We start from the raw sequence: 24040 nt of genomic DNA, 5'->3' as shown, positions 1-24040 counted from the left end.
AATGCATACTTCACGCGAAACACACACACATAGTCGGCAATGCCTTTAATCGAAACTCTCACATAATGTAACTGCACTCATTCATTACAAACCTAAAGGTGCTACAGCTTCGGCCATCCTGACCTCATAGTCGGCTTGACCATGCACACCATCGAAATTCCCCAAACTCAATTCGGAGTCGAGATCAACGCATTGTAACCATGGTCTCATTCGACCGGGACTAAAGGTTTCAGTAAAAGGCTTATTGGTTAATTGAAATCCCGGAATGTCATCAACGATATATCTATCCCTATCGAGTACCTTGTTTACTATATACGGGCCCTTAAACTTAGGCAATAGCTTATGATTTACACCTGGAGTAGTTACAACATTTCTTAACATTATATAATCACCTACAGTATAGATTCGCGGTTTTTTACGTCTTTTGTCGTACATAAATTTATTATAGTCTTGTAAGCACCGGTTTTGTGAAATAGCATTACAGTGAAAACTCGATAAATGTCGCTACTCCGGGTCCGGTCAGCAACACTTACGGAATAGGAGAATCGTCTTTCGAATTTGATTGTAGTTTGCCGATGCTTCGAACGTAGAAAGAGTCAGTAGCTAAAGAAGAAAGAGAGACTGAAACTCGGATTTATCGCCTCAGTTTAAATATCCGCGTCAGTGTGACCACACTACTGCACAGAAGAAAGTTTTTTATTTTTTACTTTTTGTTAATAAAAATTTCACTATCATGTTGGGGAGATTTCTCTGATTAAAATGAGGCTAAACACGATATAAATCGGTCAATATTGGTAGCATAATATTGAATTAAATATGTACTTGCGAGTCTTTCTCTCTTTATTATCCTTCTTGTGCTGTCCTTTTCTATGTTCGGAAATATCAAAGAACGACGCATCGAGGTGCTGGGCTACATTTATCGAACGGGAGGTAGCTATTTTTCAAACGGAACGGTTCCACCGTTTCGTAAGTGATCAAAAACTGCAACACTTATGAAATAGGGGGTTTCGTTAGCTACACTGTTCGATAAATGTACCAATCCACTGACCTTGCGAAGATACGAGTACACAATATTTAATTCAATATTATGGTAACAAATATTGGCCGATTTATATCGTGTTTAGTCACATTTTAATTAGAAAAATCTTCCCCACATGATAGTAAAATTTTTATTAAAAAAAAGTAAAAATAAAAAACTTTCTTCTTGTACAGTAGTGTGGTCACACTGACAGGGACATTTAAACTAAGATGACGAAGGCAATAAAGATTTTAAAGAAAGCCGCTACGTCTCCGGTTACACTTCGCCGCCACTGGTTCAAGGGGGATCCCCCTAGTGGTGGGGATAAAAAATGTATCAGTTTATGGAACAGCTCTTGAGGACATTTATCGAGTTTTCACTGTATTTCTAATTCATCACGATTTATCTCTGTGTCAGTGGCAGACTGCAAATAGTCGCGTAAATCATCATCAGGGAAACCATACTGTTCACAGCCAAATAATAATGAACTGGATGTGGTATCAATAGCTTTGTGGTACGTATTATTTATAGAAAACTGTGCCTTAATCAAAGCCTGATCCCAGGTCTCGTCCGCACTCATTTTGGCCAGTATCGATCGTAGAAATCGGTTGACTTGCTCAACTTGGCCATTGGCTCTAGGTGTCGCGCTAGCTACTTTAACATGCTCAATTCTAATTTCGACAATCAATCTGAAAATTCACCGGATGTGAACGAGCTGCCTCTGTCAGAGATAATTCGTTTTACAAGAGCCAAAATGATGAAAGTACTGTTTAGAGAGGAGATAAGTTCTTTAACTGCAGTCGACTTAACCGGGTACATTATTACAAAGGTGAAGGCATCTATGTGGGGTATGAATGTTTAGGATGCGTGCGTTAGGTCGAGTGCTGGGGTTTGGGACTATGCGTGAGGTATGAATGGAAGATTGTTGCGAGCGAGCAGCCGGTGTCGTCTTGCGTCTGGACGGCGCCAGGATGTTTGGAAAATAGCGTGACTGTGTTTGGAAAAGTTCGAGTGGTTGAAAGAATGCAAGGGACTAAACTGTGAGAATGAAGCGATAGGCGAAGCGTGTACGTGACTGCGTGAGTCTGGGCCATGGATGCGAGGACCTTAGGAGCGAGTGAAAAAAGGGATGAATGCGTAAGAAGGATGAAGTGACTGAGGGTGTGAATATAAGGAGTGAATGTTCGGCGGCAGAGAGAGTATTGTAGCGACTGGAGTCTGCGCGAGTTCGTCAGCGGTAAAACCATTGTATAAGGATATTATATTATTAATAAAGCTATTTATAAAACAATTTGTGAAAATCCTACAAATTTGGGGGCTCAGCCGGGATTGAGTGAGTCAGCGAAGTGATAGCGACTGGATAACGCGACTGAATAACGCGACTGATTATTGCGAACAGTGATTGCGAATTAGCGACTGAAAGACAAAGTGAACATAAGTGTACCGCGAGCGCCGATGAGCCAAATTGAATTCAGTGAATTGACAGTGGTCGAGTTAAGACGGCAATTGAAGAATTACGGTTTATCGACGTCTGGGTTAAAAGCGGAATTAGTTAAACGTTTAGTAGAAGCGACGAATCCACACACCATGCAGAGCCCTGCAGAAGAACGATCAGCGGGGATGACGGTCAGGGAAGCTGAGCTAGTCCGTCAATTGGAAGCGATGCGACAGCAATTAAAACAGCAGTCCCAGAACACCCAAAGGGAATCCCAAGCGACGGCGGCCAGGCAGGTACCCGCTGAAGGAAACGGTGGGGGTACAGCGAATATTGCGGTCATTAGGGATCTGCTACCCTTTTATGATGGTGACGGGAGCCAGTTCGAGAGATGGGAGAAGCAGGTGCAATTGTTGGCGGCAACATACGGATTGTCGGAGCAGGCGTGCAAGATTCTCATAGGCAGTCGACTGAAGGGGAAAGCACTGGATTGGTTTCAGTCCAAATACGAACATTTGGAAATGAGCGTGTTGAACCTTATGGTGAAAATGCGAGAAATGTTTTTCCGAAGGCCGGACAAGGCCGCACGAAGGAGGATTTGCGAAGAACGCGTTTGGCGACAGGGTGAGCCTTTTAATGAATATCTCCATCAGAAGGTGATCCTGGCGAACAATGTTCCAATAGAGGAGGACGAGATAGTCAACTCGATCATCGACGGTATTCCTGAGCTAACGCTAAGGAATCAGGCATATATCCAGCAATTCGCGTCACCGTCAGCTTTACTCAACGCGTTCGAGAGAGTTGTACTGGGAGGAAGAAGCGCCTGGAAAACTCCAGCGAAAGAGGATAGCGACAGGAGGCGAACAACGAAGGAAGAAAGCGGCAAGGGCTGGCCGGCGAGGGACAACACCGGCGGCTACTTGAAAGCGGAGAGCGGCAGGGAGTATTCAGCGCAAGGCCCTTCACGTGGATCTGCATCGGCGGTAACGAGGAGGTGTCCGAGTTGTGGGTCATTTGGGCACCAGCTGTTCGAATGTCCAACAAGAGGAAAAGGCGTCAAGTGCTTCGAGTGTCGGGGATACGGGCACATCTCGGCAAACTGCCCCTCGAAGGTGCCCCCGAGAAGCAGTTACAGTGCGGTGCGTTCAGCGGACACTAAATACCAAAAAGAAGTGGTATTTCACGGACGTAAGGTAAAAGCGATTATCGATACCGGGAGCGATCTGTGTTTGTTGCGCGCGTCCGTTCACGCAGAGGTAGGAGCTCCGCCGTTGCAGTACTCGAGAATAAGGTTTTAGCGGCATCGGGTCGGATAATAATGTAACTTTAGGCGCGTTAAATACCGAAATTTTGATCGATGGCGAAATGCACTCTATTACAACCCACGTAGTCTCAGACAGAGTTATGCAACCGATGTTCATTATAGGCTCGGACTTTTTGCGAAAGGTACAATTAACGATTCAAGGCGATAGAATATCAATTTGTAAAATAAAGCAAGATCCGCCCGCGACAGAAAGCGTCCCGGAAGTGTTTAATATCATCGCGCATGATTCATCCGAAGTAGACACATCGTACATTGTAAATCGCGAACACCGTCGGGAAATCGAAGCATTGATTGAGCAATATAAACCAGTTAGAAATCCAGAGCCGAGGACGATCATGAAGATTATTTTACGGGACGAAGAACCCGTTCATCAGCGCGCTAGACGATTGTCACCGTCGGAGAGAGAGGAAGTTAACGAACAAATTCAATCATGGTTAGATGAGGGAATTGTGAGACCGTCCTTTTCGGATTACGCTAGCCCGATAGTATTGGTAAAAAAGAAAGACGGTACGAAGCGACTTTGTGTCGATTTTAGACAATTGAACAAGAAAATTATTAGGGATCGTTATCCGCTGCCTCTTATAGAGGATCAATTGGACATGCTGCAGGGCTCGCGAATTTTCAGCACGTTAGACCTTAAAAATGGATTTTTCCACGTAAAAGTCGAAGAATCCAGTCGAAGTTACACTGCATTTATAACACCTGACGGCCAGTACGAATTCTGTAGAGTACCGTTCGGATTGGCCAATTCCCCTGCAGTGTTCCAAAAATTTATAAATACTGTTTTTCGACATCTGATATCGCAGAATATATTATTAGCGTATATGGACGATTTAATAATCCCATCAGCGGATTTAGACTCGGGAATACGAAAATTGAGAACTGTTTTTGACACAGCTGCGAACGCGGGATTAGTCATCAACTGGAAGAAGTGCCAATTTTTGCAATCACGTGTAGAATTTCTAGGGCATATGGTAGAAGGCGGCGCGGTGCGCCCGTCGGAAGGAAAAACAGCCGCCGTTATGCGATTCACTGAGCCACGGACAGTGAAACAATTACAGAGCTTCTTAGGATTATCGGGGTACTTTCGAAAATTCATCCCTCATTATTCCATCATCGCGAGGCCGTTAACAGATTTGCTTAAAGCGGACATAAAATTTAAATTCGGCGAGGAGCAAGCGTTTGCGTTCAATCAGCTAAAATCTGTCTTGAGCGATAAACCGGTATTGCAATTGTATAAGGCTAATGCGGAAACAGAGCTGCATACGGATGCCTCAATGTTCGGGTTCGGAGCAGTATTAATGCAACGCGACAGTAACAACGGAAACCCACACCCCGTATACTACGCCAGCGGGAAAACAACGGACGCGGAATCGAGATACAGCAGCTATGAATTAGAAATTTTAGCAATAGTGAGAGCGCTCAAAAAATTTCGCGTGTATCTGTTGGGGATTCCATTCAAGATCATAACCGACTGTAGGGCGTTCACCTTGACCATGAACAAGAAAGATTTATGCGTTCGAGTCGCCAGATGGGCGCTACTCCTAGAGGAATTTGAGTATACAATAGAACACAGGTCGGGGTCTAGCATGCGTCACGTCGACGCACTAAGTCGAAACCCAGTCCCAGCGTGCATGTTCGCGGTTGCCAACGACACGATCACGGCTAGATTTCAAAAGGCGCAACGCGAGGACACAGAAATAGCCAAGTTTCTAGAGCTTTCGAAGCGGCAACAAGTCAGCGGTTATAGCGTAAAAGCGGGATTACTGTTTAAGGAAAAAGATAACGAGTTATTGCTAGTCGTACCAAAAAGTATGCAAACGCAGATCATCCGCGAAGCTCATGAGAGAGGACATTTCTCCACTGCGAAAACACTAGCCATATTACAGCGAGAATATTATATATCCAACGCGGCGTCGAAGATAGACAAAATTGTGAAAAACTGCGTAGCATGTATTTTAGCCGAGAGAAAAAGCGGGAAACAGGAGGGGTTACTTAACCCCTTAGATAAAGGGGAAACACCGTTGGACACCTACCACATTGATTATTTAGGTCCCCTTGCCTCGACAAAGAAAAACTATAAGCATATTCTGGTTGTAATCGATAGTTTCTCGAAATTTACGTGGCTCTACGCTACCAAATCGGCGAGCGCGAGCGAGGCCATAACACGACTGACGAAGCAATCGGCGATTTTCGGTAATCCGCGGCGTATCGTTTCAGACAGAGGATCAGCCTTCACCTCTATGGAGTTCAACGAGTACTGTGCAAGCGAGAAAATCGAACACCAATTAACAACTACAGGTATTCCGCGAGCGAACGGTCAGGTGGAACGTGTGAACCGAACCCTCATACCGGTCCTCACAAAAGCGGCGCACCCTAAGCGGGAGGAATGGTTCAAGTATTTGGAAGCAGCGCAAAAATGCCTTAACACTACCCCGGCCAGAAGCCTGGGCACGTCGCCTTTCCGCGTATTGTTCGGGATACATCCGCGACTGCGCGAAAATCACGAAGTTAGAGACCTACTGGAACGAGAATGGGTCTCCGAATTTCAGAACGCGCGAGACGAGATTCGAGTACGGGCTGTGGAGAGTATCCGGAAACTCCAGTCGGAAAATCGTAAAACCTATAATAAGAATAGGATAGAGGCGAAAAAATACAACGTTAGCGATATCGTAGCCATAAGGCGTACCCAGCAAGGTCCTGGCCTAAAATTCGCCAATAAGTTTCTAGGACCATATAAAATAACCAAAGTGTTGCGAAATGACCGGTATGTCGTGGAAAAGATCGGTGATCACGAAGGTCCCGCCACGACCTCGACCGCAGCGGATCACATGAAATTGTGGGCGTGCGACGAAGAAGCGTTAAGCGAAATAGGTGTGAATGACTCTACCGATGACCGAGGGTACGATACCTGAGGCCAGGTATCATAGTCAGGACGGCCGAGTGTGGGGTATGAATGTTTAGGATGCGTGCGTTAGGTCGAGTGCTGGGGTTTGGGACTATGCGTGAGGTATGAATGGAAGATTGTTGCGAGCGAGCAGCCGGTGTCGTCTTGCGTCTGGACGGCGCCAGGATGTTTGGAAAATAGCGTGACTGTGTTTGGAAAAGTTCGAGTGGTTGAAAGAATGCAAGGGACTAAACTGTGAGAATGAAGCGATAGGCGAAGCGTGTACGTGACTGCGTGAGTCTGGGCCATGGATGCGAGGACCTTAGGAGCGAGTGAAAAAAGGGATGAATGCGTAAGAAGGATGAAGTGACTGAGGGTGTGAATATAAGGAGTGAATGTTCGGCGGCAGAGAGAGTATTGTAGCGACTGGAGTCTGCGCGAGTTCGTCAGCGGTAAAACCATTGTATAAGGATATTATATTATTAATAAAGCTATTTATAAAACAATTTGTGAAAATCCTACATATGTAACAGACAGACCTGCTCCCATCAATGAAAATACTGAATTGATAATTGACACTGAAGAGCTACCTACAGTAAACGCAAATGTAAATGAATGTCCACCTGACGCAAAAGAAGATGAAAATAAAATCAATAAAAACGAAGAAGGAAATAAAACATTCAGTCCAGAAGAAGTAAGACCATTTCCGAAAGCAGCTGCACGACAGAATACTAGAAAACCGAAAAGAAAGAGACGCAGTGCCATTTTGACGGATACACCGGTAAAAGAAGCACTGAAACAAGAACAAGAAAAAATTAAAGAAAAGAAATGCCCGCGAGAAAGAAATATAATTGTAAGAAACAGGACTAAAAGCGTACGAAAATCTCTTTTTCGGAAATTAAGTACCACAGCATCCACATCATCCAACAGAGATCCGATTTCAGTATCAGAAGATGATACTGAATGTTTAATATGCGACGAACTGTATAGTAAGAGCGTTCGTGGTGATAAGTGGGTGCAATGCACACGTTGCAGCAAATGGGCTCACGAGAAGTGTATCGGTTTAAATAAAATATTTTACGTTTGTATAAATTGCAATTCAAATGAAGATTTATAAATAAAATTCAGCGTTATAATTAATATGTATAAAAAATAAATGTTGTTTGTTTATTAGTTTTTGTTTAAAACTTAAAAGTAAATGTCAAGTCAACTAACCCCGTCGTATAAGTCAACTAACCCCAAAGCCGGGGTTTGTTGACTTATTGCTCAGACCTGCATAAATGTGATAAAAACTGCAACTTAGATTTAATCAAAGCGGCTTTAAAAATTACACTGTATACCTTAGTAAATGTGTAAACTATTGGTATACAATAAGTGAATAAAATAACAATGGTTCATTTATAATAATTAAATATGTTAAAAGTTAGTCAACTAGCCCCGGTCTCCCCTACCCTTCCAGACGAATGTGAGGACGTTTTACATCAGGCAGTAGGTTTTATATATTCCAGCCCGAAACGGACTGCAATATTCCGCGAGTTTCAAAAATGCTATCAAATTAAAAGCCGAAAGATTTCAAAATTGTGCACTACGCGCTGGCTTTCCCACCACGCGGCTGCAACTTCATTATTAGATAATTGGGATTGTATTATATTATATCTTCGAGAATTTGTCTTGAGCGAGAAAACAAAGTCTGGGGAACGTCTTCTTATCTTGTTACAAAATCCAGAAATAAAAGCATATATCTATTTTTTTAAATATGTGTAAGAGAAATACATTGTACACTATACAATATGTATGTGTATTTCTCTCACAAGCTTTCTCTTACTGCGCATGCCTGCGGAACCAGGGAAAGACAGAAAGAGATAGAGGATAAAAGATAAGAGCCACGTGCGAATACGAATATTGTTAATCTGTTGTCAATACGCATAATTTCGGGATAATAGCTTTAATGTCGTTTCTCGTCTTTACAGTGAAACATCGTGAAGTTATTATATCCTAAGCCAAATAGATAATAGAAAAAAGAAACATATTATAAATATATACCTCGTCTTTACAGTGAAACATCGTGAAGTTATTATATCCTAAGCCAAATAGATAATAGAAAAAAGAAACATATTATAAAACGACATTTTGTCAGCTGTTTATGAAAATAAAAATGGATAAACTACGCTTCACGTTTGTAATAAAAGCAAAACCGGAGGACCCCAAAACAAGTATGTACGCCATAACCTCAATTGGTACTCCGTCTGGTGAAAATTACAGTATACCAGAAGAATTACAATCAATGAGCCTCCATAAAGAAATTATGAAAAATGATCCTATTATCACAAAAGTGAAAAACTCGTTAAAGAAAAGACATGATAAAAGAGAAGTTTGGATCACTTTAACAGAAGGATTAAAACAAACTTATATAGATGATAGTAATATGCAATTCGAAGGATACTTTCTGGAGAAAGTTGAGGAAAAAATAAAAGAAAATAAAACTACAGAAGAAAGTTTAATCAAAATATTAGAAACCTTAAAAAAGAAAGATGACATGTCAAACCACAGAAATAAACTAAAATTAGTGGAAAAATTTGTGTTGGAAAAGTTTTCAGGAAAAATCACAAACGTTCAACAGTGGTTAGATAATTTTGAAAGTGAATGCACCAGATTAGAAATAATCACAGCTATAGATAAAATAGAAATACTAAGATTGTTAATGGAAGAATCCGCTATGGATTGGTATAACTCTATGATAATCAAAAATACAATAAACTCTGAATGGAGCATTTGGAGAAAAAGTCTGTTGGAAACCTTTTCAAATAAAGGCTGGTCACCTGTTAGATATGCATTAAATTACAGATATAAACAGGGATCAATGTTAGAATATGCTCTGAAAAAAGAAAGATTATTATTAGAAATAAACAAATCTATAGACACAATAACACTGGTTAACCTCATCGCCACAGGATTACCAAACTACATAGCAGACAGAATAGATAGAGAAAAAATAAAAACAACAACCGATTTATTTAATGACATCAGGGGTTTTGAACATTTGATAAGAAAACCAATTCCTAAAGACAAAATTGATAATAATACAAGCTTTAACAATAACAACAAAGATAATAAATCACCTTGCTCAATATGCAAAAAGGCTAACAAAGGTATACGATTTCATCGCGAATCTTCGTGCTGGTTTAAAAGTAGCCAAGAAGATAAACAAAAAAAGCAAGAACCAATAAATAACAATCTAATTGAAACAGAATTCTTAAACATGGATCCAAAAAACTAGATCTAACACCACTAATCAGAATACCCATAAAAATCAATGATTCTTTAGAATTACAAGGAATATATGATCCTGGCGCTAATATATCAATAATCAACTCCAGGTTAATAAATTGTAAACATATGTCTAGTAATTATCACAGTAAAGTGAAAACGATTAATGGTGTAAAAGAAACGTTGGGTATAATATTACTAAAAATCAAAATTTTCAATATTGAAAAATCCACGCATGTTTTTGTCATAGAAGGAACAAATTTTGATCATGAATTTTTAATAGGATTAGATTGCATAAAAAAATTTAAACTAAAACAGGATGAAAAATTAGAAATTAGTCAGAAAGAGAATGAAATCGAAAAAGAAAAGAAAATTGAAGAGAACATTCCTGATTGTACAGGTAAAAAACCTAAAATTAATAATATATTTGGTAATAAAAATAAAACAGATAAAATCCTAAGGGATCATAAAACAAATAAAAAAATCCAAATAAATTTCAACGAACATGTAAAACCAAATGATTTTCAAAACATTACAAATCACCTAAATGTTGAACAAAATAATATAATTAATAAGTTAATAAACGAATACAAATACATTTTTGCAAAAGATAAATATGACGTCGGAACAGTAAAAGATTATGAAGCTCGCATCGACTTAATAATTGATAAATATTGCTGCAAAAGGCCATACAGATGTACCATTGAAGACAAGAAAGAAATAGAAGCACAAATAATAAAACTATTAAAAAAAGAATTAATTGAAGAATCCTATAGTCCTTTCGCTGCTCCAGTGACACTAGCTTTCAAAAAAGATGAGGGAAAAAAATCAAGACTGTGCGTGGACTTTCGAGATTTGAACAAAATTATAGTCCCACAATCACAGCCATTTCCTATAATTGAGGACTTAATGGTGAAAACAAGAGGATGTAGATTTTTCACAATATTAGACATAAATTCAGCTTTCTGGTCAATACCACTCCGGATTGAAGACAGAAGAAAAACAGCGTTTGTGACGCAAGAAGGGCATTACCAATGGACGTGCTTACCATTTGGCTTAAAAACATCACCCGCCATTTTTCAAAGAATTTTAAGCAATATAATTAGAAAATATAAATTAAACGGGTTTGCAGTTAACTATATAGATGATATATTAATTTTCTCCAAAACTTTTGAAGAGCATATTAGTCATACAAAACAATTATTAGATGCGATATCACAAGAAGGATTCAGATTAAAACTATCAAAATGCTCATTTGCACAAGACTGGGTCAAATACTTAGGCCATATTATTAAGCACGATTCAGTCACACCACTGAACGACAACCTCACGGCGATAAAGAATTTTCCAACACCTACAACACAAAAACAAGTCAGGCAGTTTATAGGTAAAATTAATTTTTATAACAAATATATTCCTAACTTTTCAATAATATTAGACCCCCTTTATAATCTACTCCGAAAAAATCAAAAATTTATTTGGGATGAAAAATGTCAAAATAGTTTTAAAAATATGAAAAGCTTGCTATGCTCAAAACCTATACTGGCCATTTTTGATCCCAAACTATCTATAAAAATATACACTGATGCTAGCCTACAAGGTATTGGAGCAATTTTCAAACAAATACAAGAAAACGGAGAAGAAAAACCAGTGGCATACTTTTCCAGGAAATTGAATGAGAGTCAAAAAAGAAAGAAAGCGATTTACCTAGAATGCCTTGCAATAAGAGATACTATAAAATATTGGCATCACTGGTTGGCAGATAAATCATTCACGGTTTTTTCGGACCATAAACCATTGGAAAAATTAAATATAAAGGCCAGAACAGATGAAGAACTAGGAGATCTAACGTACGACTTATCACAATATAACTTTAAAATCATTTATTCACCTGGAAAAACAAACATAGAAGCAGATGCACTGAGCAGGAATCCAGTTTTGGAACCCAATAAAAGTGAAGAATGTCATATACAAACAGCAAACCTAATAAAATTAGAAGAAATAAAAAACGATCAATCTACAAATATAAATATACAAGAAAGAAAGGAAAAATTACTCGAAAAAAATAACATTTTCTATAAGAAAATAAAAAAAAGAGATAAAATTCTATTGTCTGAACAGTTTAGTTTAAAATTAATAGAAAATGTACACAATAAATACTGTCATTTAGGCATAAAGCAAATGGAAAATAAAATAAAACCGTTCTATACAGCAAAAAATTTAACGTACAACATCAAGAAAATATGCAACAGTTGTAAAATTTGCATTAAAAACAAATCAAGAACAAAATCTAAAATAGGTCAAATGTCACATCTCGGACCAGCTACTCGCCCATTCGAAATTGTATCAATAGACACCATCGGAGGCTTTGGAGGGACTCGGTCTACAAAAAAATATTTACACCTGCTGGTAGATCATTTCACACGGTACGCATATATTGTACCGTCAAAAACTCAATCCGCAAATGACTTCATCAAATTAATCAAACAGATACCCCAAAACGAGAAAATAGGAATGATATTATCAGATCAATACCCTGGAATAAATTCAAAAGAATTTAAACAGTTTCTAAATCAAGAAGAAATACCAATCATATTTACAGCTGTTAACGCACCATTCTCAAACGGTTTAAACGAAAGACTAAATCAAACGTTAGTAAACAAAATTAGATGTAGAATTAACGAAGAAAAAAATAAAAGAGCCTGGACTAACATAGCACAAGAATGCACGAAAATTTATAACGAAACTGAACACACTGTCACAACGTTTTCACCGAAATATTTAAGAGAAGGAAAAGATATCAATATTCTACCAGAAGAACTGCAAGAAATCAAAACAATAGAAGATCTAGAAAAAGACAGGAAAATAGCTTTTCAAAATACATTGAAATCTCATAATTACAATAAAAAAAATTTCGATCGAAATAGAGAAGACTGCAATCTAAACATTGGTGACTTAGTATATGTAGAAAATGGTAATAGATTAAATAGGAAAAAAACAGACGAACTAAAAGTAGGTCCATTTAAAATCTTAGATAAAATATCAAACGTCATTTTTAAAATAGATACAGGGCATAAAAAAACAGAATCAAACATATTTCATGTAACGAAGTTAATTCCATGTTAATTGAGTTCCTTTGTTATTCACTCCGAGGCGGGGAGATGTAAGAGAAATACATTGTACACTATACAATATGTATGTGTATTTCTCTCACAAGCTTTCTCTTACTGCGCATGCCTGCGGAACCAGGGAAAGACAGAAAGAGATAGAGGAAAGAAGATAAGAGCCACGTGCGAATACGAAGATTGTTAATCTGTTGTCAATACGCATAATTTCGGGATAATAGCTTTAATGTCGTTTCGCGTCTTTACAGTGAAACATCGTGAAGTTATTATATCCTAAGCCAAATAGATAATAGAAAAAAGAAACATATTATAAATATATACCTCGTCTTTACAGTGAAACATCGTGAAGTTATTATATCCTAAGCCAAATAGATAAAAGAAAAAAAGAAACATATTATATATGCTCTTGGCTTTTTCGTTAAATTTAATATATTTTTTCAAAGCCAAGAAACCAGGATCCATTTGTTTCAACAATCTGCAATATCTCTTTTGCCATGCATGCTGCGAAACTTTTTGAAGCCAGACTTGCTGAAGCAAATAGATACAATAATTAATGTAGATTTTTCGAGTCACGGGAATCAAATCAAGCTTGATGAGATATGCGTTGGTTCGGAATGCGGTAACTTTCTCAATGAATTGATTGAGGAAGACAAATCCGATATTGCTAAAACCGTTCGGAAACATTGTTTGAATTTTTATATTACAGCTGCAAATGAAATTCGTCATCGATTGCCAATCAATGACAAATTTCTCAGCAGTCTACGTATATTCAGCCATCAATGGGCATTAATCAATAGAAACAGAGACAATTCCTTCAGAGTTGTTCTCTATATTGCAAACAAATTCGACGGTTTCGATATAAAGGGGTTGCGAAAAGAATGGTTTGGCCTACATCTGGATTTTGATACTAAAGAAAAGGAGATGCTTTCTAGTAAGAAATTTGATGGCTTATGGAAAATGATTTTGTTAACGCGAAATGAAAACAATGAATTTAAATACCCAAATTTGGGTAAATTAATCAATTCTATTAGATCTTTACCGAATTCGAATGCCGAAGCCGAAAGAATATTTTCCATATTACCAGATGTGAAAACTAGAAAGCGTAATAAACTTTGTTCAACTTCCGTGAATGCCGTTTGTGTATTGAAATCGTCGTTAAAGATGTCAGGGGGAAAATATCGAACCATAGAGGTAGATGAAAAACATCTATCTCTAATGAGTTCCACAAATTTATATTCAACACCTGCTAAGAGGCCAAAATATCAATTACGAATTCATGCCGTAGATGATGACGGTACCGCGAATATTCCCTCTACGTCATACAACGACGATGATCTTTCTATGGCATATAACGTAGATGTTCAAGATTCATCTACGTCAGATGACGCGGGCTAGGCTGCGGTTACAGAGCAAATGTTTCCCACGACATCGCGGTATTTCCCTGCCTTGTCGCTCCTATGAACCGCGACGTAGGCGCAACAAGACGTAATATAGGATAAAAACACTTGCACTGTAACCGCAGTGCTATTGGTAATGTCCAAAATATATTTTTTTGGATATTGCCAATTGACTGTTCGATCTCTCTCGCGCTACTCCTTTTTTAAATTGCTTGCTAGTAGAATTTTATTTTTTGCTTGCTGTATATATGTGCGAAGACAGTTCGCGCGGAAAATGTTTTCGCGCGGAAATGCTTGTCCTTTGGAAATGTAAACAGTTGTATAACACTTTTGTTCCTATAGCTCGTATGTACATTAATCAAAATTAATGTATCTTCGAGCTCTTTTTTCATTACATTAGTTTAAACATTTCTATATTGCACAATGTCATAATTAAATAACAGTTTTTTACATTTTCCTCCTGATGGAAGAGACCACCACCTTCCCGTGGTTTCCATTGAGCGGTATCGTGCACGTTATTAATTTTGATGGATCGATATAATTATTTTTTTATGCAAAGTTAAGCCAAATCAAACATATAGAGTTAAACCTGTTTTTGTGCGGTCCTTTTTTATGCGATTTTGTTTTTGTGCAATTAGTTTTGTGCGATTTTTTTCGTGCGATTTATTTTTATGCGGTATATGAATCTTAGCGGCGTTAGCACCAGTTTAATGTTTCCTATCAATGTACATATACATGTGTGGACGAACTCTGATTACGTGGTTTCCTTGACAATGATGTATCTGGACTTCGGGATGCTCTGTTCATTTATTTCAAACAATCTACTGACAAGGCAGAGTCAGTTACGTACATACATATTGTCGTTCGACGTGCGAACAGTATACGCTTCGTATTCAGGGTTTTATCCACGATTCACGTGATTAAGGATTCATTTTATAGCGAGATTAAAGGTAAATAAATTAGCTATTTTTGTGTCTATTTATATGTAGTTTTTATGATTTTTATTTTATTTTTAGACATAAGTACTCCCTTAAAATGAATAGTCAAAAGAAAGTAAAAAGACAGACAATTCCATTAGAAACAAAAATTCTAATATTAAATAGACTAGCAGATGGTGAAGGATCCACAGCTGTTGCTAAAGAATTTAAATTAGGTGAATCCACGATCAGAGCTATACATAAACGTGCGAGTAAAATATATGAATCTCTAAATAGTGCAACAAATGACAGTAGTAAAAGAGCGTCGTATTCGAGAAATAGTGTAATAGAGATGACGGAAAAGGCTCTCGTGTTGTGGATTAAAGATTTAACTAAAAAACGAATCCCCGTTCACAAAGAATTAATTCAAGAAAAAGCTAGACAGTATTTCAACCAACTGAAGGATTTAGAACCAAGTTCGTCATCCTGTTTACGAAACGTGAAATTTTCTGCGAGCAATGGCTGGTTTGCTGGATTTTTACAACGGTACGCACTTCACAATGTGAAGATACAAGGCGAGGCAGCGTCCGCCGATGAAAAAACTGCTATGAATTATCGCAAAGTATTAGCGGAAATCATTGATGATGGTGGATATTGCCCAGATCAAGTATTTAATGCAGATGAGACTGGGTTATTCTGGAAAAAGATGCCCAGCCGAACATTCATTGCGAAATTAGAGAAAACTGCAAGTGGTTTTAAAGCGGCAAAGGATCGAATCACACTTCTTCTTTGCAGTAATGCCTCTGGTGCAAAGATGTTAACACCACTTATTATAAATAAAACTTTACACCCGCGTGCGCTAAAAAGCGTAGATTTATCTAAATATCCAGTACACTTCATGGCCAATAAAAAAGCATGGATCACATCAGCTCTATTTGCAACATGGTTCAATGATTCTTTTATACCAGAAGTTGAAAAATACATGGAAGAGATGGGTCTTCCGTTTAAAGTGTTGCTAATTATGGATAATGCACCCGGTCATCCCTGTATAGAACATCCTAATGTGCAAATAGTATTTTTACCACCAAATACGACTAGCCTCATACAACCACTAGATCAGGGCATAATCGCAAATTTTAAGAAACATTATATCAAATTAACTTTCAGCTACATTTTGAAAAAGCTAGAGAACGATAAATTAAGCCTGACTGAAGTTTGGAAAAAATTCTCGATTTTAAACTGCATAAACCATATTATTGCAGCAATTGGACAAATCAAACAACACACATTAAATTCGTGCTGGAAAGCGATCTGGCCTGAATGTGTAATTAATCGAAACGTTACCGAAAACGCGTCAACGTTATTATCTGAAATTAGTGCGCTCGCACATAACATCGGCGGAGAAGGCTTCGATACTTTCGGCGAAAATGACCTGGACGAGATGATTGAGGATCAAACTATCGATGATAATGACATTATCAATAGTTTGATAGATTATGAAAATGGACAAGAAGAACCGGAATCCATTACAGCAGATAAAATATATGCAGGGATCCAGATTTCTAAAAAATTGGAAACGCATTTTCTTAAAATAGATACCAATGCGGAAAGACGCTTAAAATTCCAAAAAGAGCTGAGATCATGCATGTCTCACTATTGTGACGTTTACAAGCAACTGACCAGTCGACCGTCGTCACAAAAACTGATCACTGACTTCATGGTACCAAAAAACAAATCAATTGAAATCCTATCTTCAAGCGACGAAAGCGATTTTCAACCAATTCGTCACAAGAAGATGCGCGTTTTGGATTACGACGAGTAGAACCAAGCTATTTAATGTATAATTTGAAAACTTCTCCATGTATATGTACAATGAAGAATTAAATATTTTTACAATTTCTTTAAGTCTAATTTAATTATTTAATTTAATTAAAAGCATTCTCTCATCTATTTCATAAGTCATTGATGTATTTTCTAAGTCAGACTTTTTTTATGCAGTCCCTATCCACCGCATAAAAAAAATTTTAGGTAGTATATCGTACAAAGTTGTTTATTATATGTAAGAATTTATAAAATTTCCGAATATTTTTTTGTACGATTTCTTTTATGCGGTCCCTATCCACCGCACAAAAACAGGTTTTACTGTAATATTTAGTTCGTCATAACAAATTGATTCGGTTATCTCAAAACATATCGAGGAAAATCATTGTTAATTAATTTCCGCAAGTATTAATTCTACTGTTTTGTTTATGTTATAAAAATAAGAACTCTTCTTATTGAAAAATGCCACAGCTTGCACGATACTGGAAAAGAGTGGACTCTCATTTTAATTTATTAATTTTCAATCTTAAAGTATTTTGATTTTGAAAAATCGTATTAATAATATATGTACATATGTACGCTCATACATGGGACTAATAAAAAAAATTTCTTTTTTTTCAATAATTAAAATATGATCAGGGGGTCTTAAAACGTGTATTTCCGTAAAATAAATTTTACAAAATTTTTTTTCATTATGGGTACTTTGCTTATGTGCGCTAACATAGGTCGGAAAGTAAAAATCCCTGGGCAGTTGAGAATCTCGGCTCGAGAATCCAAATCGTATGCCGTTGACGAGAGGTCGGATTTCAGTTGTTAAGAGCGAGAAGGCAAATATGAGCCTTTCTCTCTCGACTCCCACGAAGCGGTCCGAAATTACTTCGGGCAGCTTCGGAGAATCGAGAAAGAGGGCATGGCGTCAGTTTGCCTTTGTCGACTTTCCGAAACTCCATGAGCTCACGTATGCGTATCTGGCATGTGTGAGTGTGCACCCGACGGTGCTTTTCTGGCATCATTGGTTCCAATAAAGACTCCCAGAAGCGAACACGTGTTTCTTTTCCAGAACCTTTCGCACCTTAGTGAGGCCACGCTATGGTGTACTCCTGTTTTTCCAAAATTGATGAATCTACGAAGATATGAAAGCATAAAAAGAAATTTACATTTTTGTAATAATGAAACATTTGACCGAAATACTCATCCCAACCCAAAACTTTACAAAATTTGGCCTATTTATGAAACAATAAATAATAAATGTTCTAGTTTATATATACCAGAACGAGATATAACGATTGATGAAAGTCTAATGGTATATAAAGGTCGGTTAGGGTGGCTCCAGTATATACCACTAAAAAGATCGAGGTTTGGAATAAAATTATTTTTGTTGTGCGAATCTCATAGTGGTTATCTCTTTTCATTTATTATATACACAGGGAAAGGCACAGTAATAACTGACAAATATAAAGATCTGCCGGTTACTTCCCAAATTGATGTGTCGTTGCTAGAACCACTTTTAGACCAAGGCTACTGTCTCACCACTGACAATTATTATACATCACCACAACTAGCAAATTTTTTAGTAAGTCATAAAACGGACACATATGGGACTGTAAGGAAGAATAGAAAAGATGTACCAAAATTTATTCAAAACAAAAAATTGAAAAAGTGTGAAATAGTAGCTGCTCGACGTGGAAAAGTGATGATAATGAAGTGGCAAGATAAAAGAGATGTTTGTTTGCTATCTACAGTACATAACACCGAAAAGGCAACTACAAGCAAAACAGATAAAGACGGTAATGTTATGTCTAAACCGAAAGTGGTGATAGATTATAACGAAACGATGGGAGGTGTTGATCATCTAGATCAGCATTTACATGACTATCCCATTACCAGAAAAAGGGGGAAAAAATATTATAAAAAAATATTCTTCCATTTGTTAGACATTAGTATTTGGAACGCATATATTTTGTATAAAAAAAATGGAGGTAAAAAAAAAAATTTAGAATTCAGAAGCAAATTAGTAGAAAGACTTATACAAAACTATTGTAGTGACACAAATATAAAAAAACCGGGTAGACCAAAATCTTCTGGAATTCTACGACTAACGGAACGTCATTTTCCCAGTTTTGTTCCACCAACACCAAAGAAGGAAGCTCCCACAAGATATTGCGCTGTGTGTTGTGCTAAAAGGGATAGCAAAGGAAAAAGGAAAAGAAAAGAGAGTCGTTACATGTGTAATACTTGCAATGTTGGGCTATGTGCTGCACCTTGCTTCGAAATATACCATGCAAAAGAAAATTTTTAATAATTTTATAAAATAAATACTAATATTATTATTATTTATGTTGTAAAAGTGTAAATAAATATTTTTACTCATAAAAATATGTTTTTTCCGAAATAGCAATTCGAAAAGAAAGATAAAAAAGTCGATGTACGTGTAACATTGCAATATTCGACTCCTTTCTGCAATGTGAATCAAAATCCCAAATTATAATAAAAATTTTGATTATTTTTGTATTTTTAAAATTTTTTTACCAAGACAATGTCCTAAATTGTGTTTTTTTACAAAAAAAAAATTTTTTTTGGCCGGTTTTTTCAAAAAAACTGTGCGTTAAGGGGTTAAAGGATATGTAGATGCTGACTGGGGTTCCAACGTTCTTGACAGAAAGTCGTTTACTGGATATGCGTTTATGTTCAGTGGTTCACCTATCTTATGGAAAAATCAAAAGCAAAAAACAATTGCATTATCATCTGCAGAAGCAGAGTACATGGCAATGTCTGAGTCCAGTAAAGAAGCGGTGTTCTTGAGGAATTTATTGTTAGAATTAGGTATAGAACTAAAAATAGTAATTTATAACGAGAATCAAAGCGCACAGTTGCTGCCGAATAACAGCATGTTCCATGCGAGGTCAAAACATATAGACCTACGTTATCATTTCATACGAGATACTCTAAATAATAAAGTTTTTGATTTATTTTATTTACCAACAGAAAAAATGGTTGCGGATATAATGACCAAACCGCTTTGCAAAATGAAACATTATTTTTGTGTTAACAGTTTAGGAATGCGAGAAATTATAAGTGAGAGTGATTGTGACAAGCATGCATTGAGGGGGTGTGTTGAGACATATGTATAAGCTGGCAATGCATGCTGGTCTGCGGGGCTTCTGATTCGTGCGCCGCTTGCGGTTATGTATCTCTGCGCACTTCTTGTGTTCTAGTATATAATAAAGTTGATTGGTTCTATACTTTTTGTTATACCTTTGGTTTATACCAGTGTTATACCTTTAATACATAGAATAGATTCTGAAAAGTTTGGCATTTATTGCAACAAGACTGCCCATTTGTACGTACAGCTGTACAGCTGGTATAATATGCCGAATACAGTTCATAAAATACTTTTACATGGGAGCAAAATAATAACAGCTGCTATGTTACCAATAGGAATGCTAGCCGAGGAAGCTCAAGAAGCAAGAAATAAAGACTATAGAAAATATCGGTTGAAACACTGAAGAAAATGTTCTCGGATATGCACCAATGAAGATACGATGCACATGCTTCTAGCTTCTTCCGATCCGTATATAAATAGTTTTCGAACAGTGCCAAAGAAAATGATGTTTGAACTCAACAACGATGTGACGGCTTTACTTGCAGAGGACAATGATTAGGTAATTACAAGATAATAACTACATAAATATAACTATCTTTCTTTTTCATATTTAATTTAAAACGTATTTTTCTTTACAAATCAGAAAACTATTTGTTACATTTGCATAAATGTGACTGTTTGCAACGAAAAAAACATTTCTTAATTTCTCGTTTTTTATCACAAATTATTACATCATTTTGGATCAGTCATTTCATTTTTTGAAATTTTTACTTCAGATTTATAATCAGCGACCTCAAAAACATGGGAATACCAATTTTTACGCAAATTGAATCTGTCATATTGATGCTATCGTATTTTTTCCTTAATATGGGTAGTTTGAACCACTGTGCGCCGTCGAGCAGGTTTGAGCATGTGCACCTCGACCTGGTAGGGCCACTACCAGTGTCGAGGGGCAATAAATACTGCCTTACCTGCGTCGATAGGTATACGCGATGGCCTGAAGCCTTCCCGCTCGAGAATATCGAGGCCGAGACTGTCGCGCGAACCTTCGTTTCGGGGTGGGTCGCGCGATTTGGGACACCGGCACGGGTCACCACTGACCGAGGCCGGCAGTTCGAGTCCCACCTGTTCAGGCAGTTAACACATTACCGACCGCCCGTCGATTAATCGGCTTTTTTCGCCAACGCTTAGCGACCGATAGCCTATTAATCGGTTGCCTTGGCGATAAACAATCATTATATGAGCAATTGTTTGTTATTTAGTATTGAGTTGCTCAGTTGCGTTGCGTTGCTTTGCTTTGTAACTCCCACTTTCTTATATCGTTTGGAAAAATTTACCCTTCGCAATGAACGAAAAAAAAGGCATCGGAGAGTTTTATTTAGATGATTTGTCAGACTGTCCTGACAATTATTCAGAAAGTGATAATGGTGACGAAAGTGATGGTAGCGATATAATAATTCGGAATCGAAGTTCTGTATTGCCACTAAGATATAGTGATTCAGAGGACGACGAAATAAGTATCATCGAAGACGATGTTACGAGCCAGGGCCGTGCAGCGCGCGTGGCCTGCGAGTGCAAGAGAGAGTATGGAATATGGTATCAATTCGTTAATTAGGTGCACGGACGAACCCGATGCAAGATCGGGGAGCCGCTAGGATAGTTGATAACGAGGACGAACCTGATGCGAAATCAGGGAGCCTCTAGGATGGAGTCACTTACGGACGAACCTGGTGCGAAACCAGGGAGCCGTAGGAGGGTGTAATGTCGTGAACGAACCCGATGCGTAATCGGGGAGTCACTAGGATGGTTAATAACGGCGCAGACGAACCCAATGCGAAATCGGGGAGCTGCTAGGAGGTTGGAACAAACGCAGACGAACTCGATGCGTAATCGAGGAGCTGCTGGGAGGTTGGATAAATCACAGACGAACCTGATGCGTAATCAGGGAGCTGTAGGATGCGGACGAACCTGGTGCGTAAGCAGGGAGCCGCTAGGATGGTATTAGATTGCGTGGACGAACTCGATGCGTAATCGAGGAGCCACTAGGTTGTAAGAATTTGTATTTGGATTAAGGATGTGTTAATTAACCTCGTAACTTCAATTATTAAATATAATATAACCCGAGCGGTAAGGTTATATTATTGTGGGAACGTTTAACTAACAATAATCGCTTTATATAATGATGGGTTAAAGAAGATAAGTAACTCTGATTTAATAATGAAACTAGATATATTCTTAAAACAAACAAGAAAGATACAAGTGTTCTGTGTATGTTTGTCGCGTCCAAAGAATAATTATAAATACCTAAATTGTTGTTGCTCGGTGTTGACGCACTGGCGATGCGGGGGTAAGTCGGTTGAAGCTAAAGGCTGTAATAGAATTTATGCCGGTTCACGGATTCTATATGGTTTAATATTGATACGAAAGGGTACTGTAGCCCGATCTCACTAGATATAACTGACTATCAAAATCGTAGACGCGTAACGAGAGACGTGACGTTGACTCTAAACGTGACGATACGATTATGATCCCCAGAGTAATGAAGTCGCCGAGGTTTATATACCCAAAAATCTGTGGGGGCGGATTGAAAAGTACGTTAGAAATTACCGCATTCGGTATTCTCCGAATTGTGTTAATTACCGGATTCGGGATTCTCCGAATTGTCTTAATTACCGGGCTACTGTATCTCGACGGAAGTGACCCCCATTCCAAAGGTTAGATACGTAGCAGGGCGATTTCCCAATGCACGCAAGTGACAAGAAAATTTTGAGGGACGAAACGTTCGGCGTACGTAACAACGATGTAAATAACAATGAAGGTGACGATGAGATATGGTCGACGAACGACGAAGCAATAATTTTGGAACCGTTCAAAGGCAGCCCAGGCATAAAAATTATGCCAAGTTCTCCAGAAAATGTAATGGACAGTGTCAATTTATTTATTGGAAACGACTTTTTCGAGCACTTGGTGATGGAATCCAACAGATATCATTACCAGATCATGGAAAGATATCAAATTCCATCAAAAGCAAAAAAATGGACTGATATCACGGTACCGGAGATGAAGAAGTTTTTAGGGCTAATAGTTCTAATGGGACAAATAAAAAAAGACGTTCTCTACGATTACTGGTCCACTGATCGAACTATAGATTTGTGCAAATAATGCAGAGCTGGCATTTTTCGAACAATGACAACATACCTCACAATTCACATAGGCTTGCTATAATCCAGTCTGTCATTGATTATTTACGGCTAAAATTTAATGACGTGTATAAACCCTGTCAACAACTATCTTTGGATGAATGTATAATTCCGTGGAGAGGCAGACTCTCGATTAGAACGTATAATCCCGGAAAAATTACGAAATACGGAATACTCGTGAGAGTGGTGTGTGAAACTGTCACAGGTTACATATGTAACTTTCACGTTTATGCTGCTGATGGAAACAAATTAGAAGACACGGTTCTAACAGTTATTGAACCATATAAAAACATATGGCACGAGATTTATCAAGACAATTATTACAATAGTGTCAGAATGGCCCAAATTCTCCTAAAAAATAAAATGCGAGTGTGTGGAACCATTCGCAAAAATAGAGGTCTTCCTCAATCACTACAAACATTACGACTTTCAAGAGGACAATACGAACTTCGCAGGAATCGTCAAATTTTGTTAGAAGTGTGGAATAATGGCAGAAGAAATGTGAATATGATCTCTACCATACATTCTGCACAATTGATGGAATCC

The 24040-nt window shown here is 37.8% G+C and overlaps 1 protein-coding gene across 1 annotated transcript; it reads left to right on the top strand.

Annotated features, from left to right (window-relative positions):
* Positions 1 to 15488: 15488 nt before the first annotated feature.
* LOC122403894 (tigger transposable element-derived protein 1-like) lies at positions 15489 to 17192 on the top strand. The gene has a single exon (XM_043407688.1). It carries the CDS (start codon positions 15489 to 15491, stop codon positions 17190 to 17192), a length of 1704 nt encoding a protein of 567 aa, XP_043263623.1.
* Positions 17193 to 24040: the final 6848 nt, after the last annotated feature.

Source organism: Colletes gigas, unplaced genomic scaffold (genome assembly GCF_013123115.1).
Source record: "Colletes gigas isolate AHSC1104 unplaced genomic scaffold, ASM1312311v1 Colletes_gigas_Sc00083, whole genome shotgun sequence".
In the NCBI taxonomy this organism is placed as follows: domain Eukaryota; kingdom Metazoa; phylum Arthropoda; class Insecta; order Hymenoptera; family Colletidae; genus Colletes; species Colletes gigas.
This window is presented reverse-complemented; position numbering and strand designations above follow the sequence as displayed.

Coding starts and splice junctions, on each gene's coding strand:
- LOC122403894 (XM_043407688.1), top strand. CDS start 15,489: ATGAATAGTCAAAAGAAAGTAAAAAGACAGACAATTCCATTAGAAACA.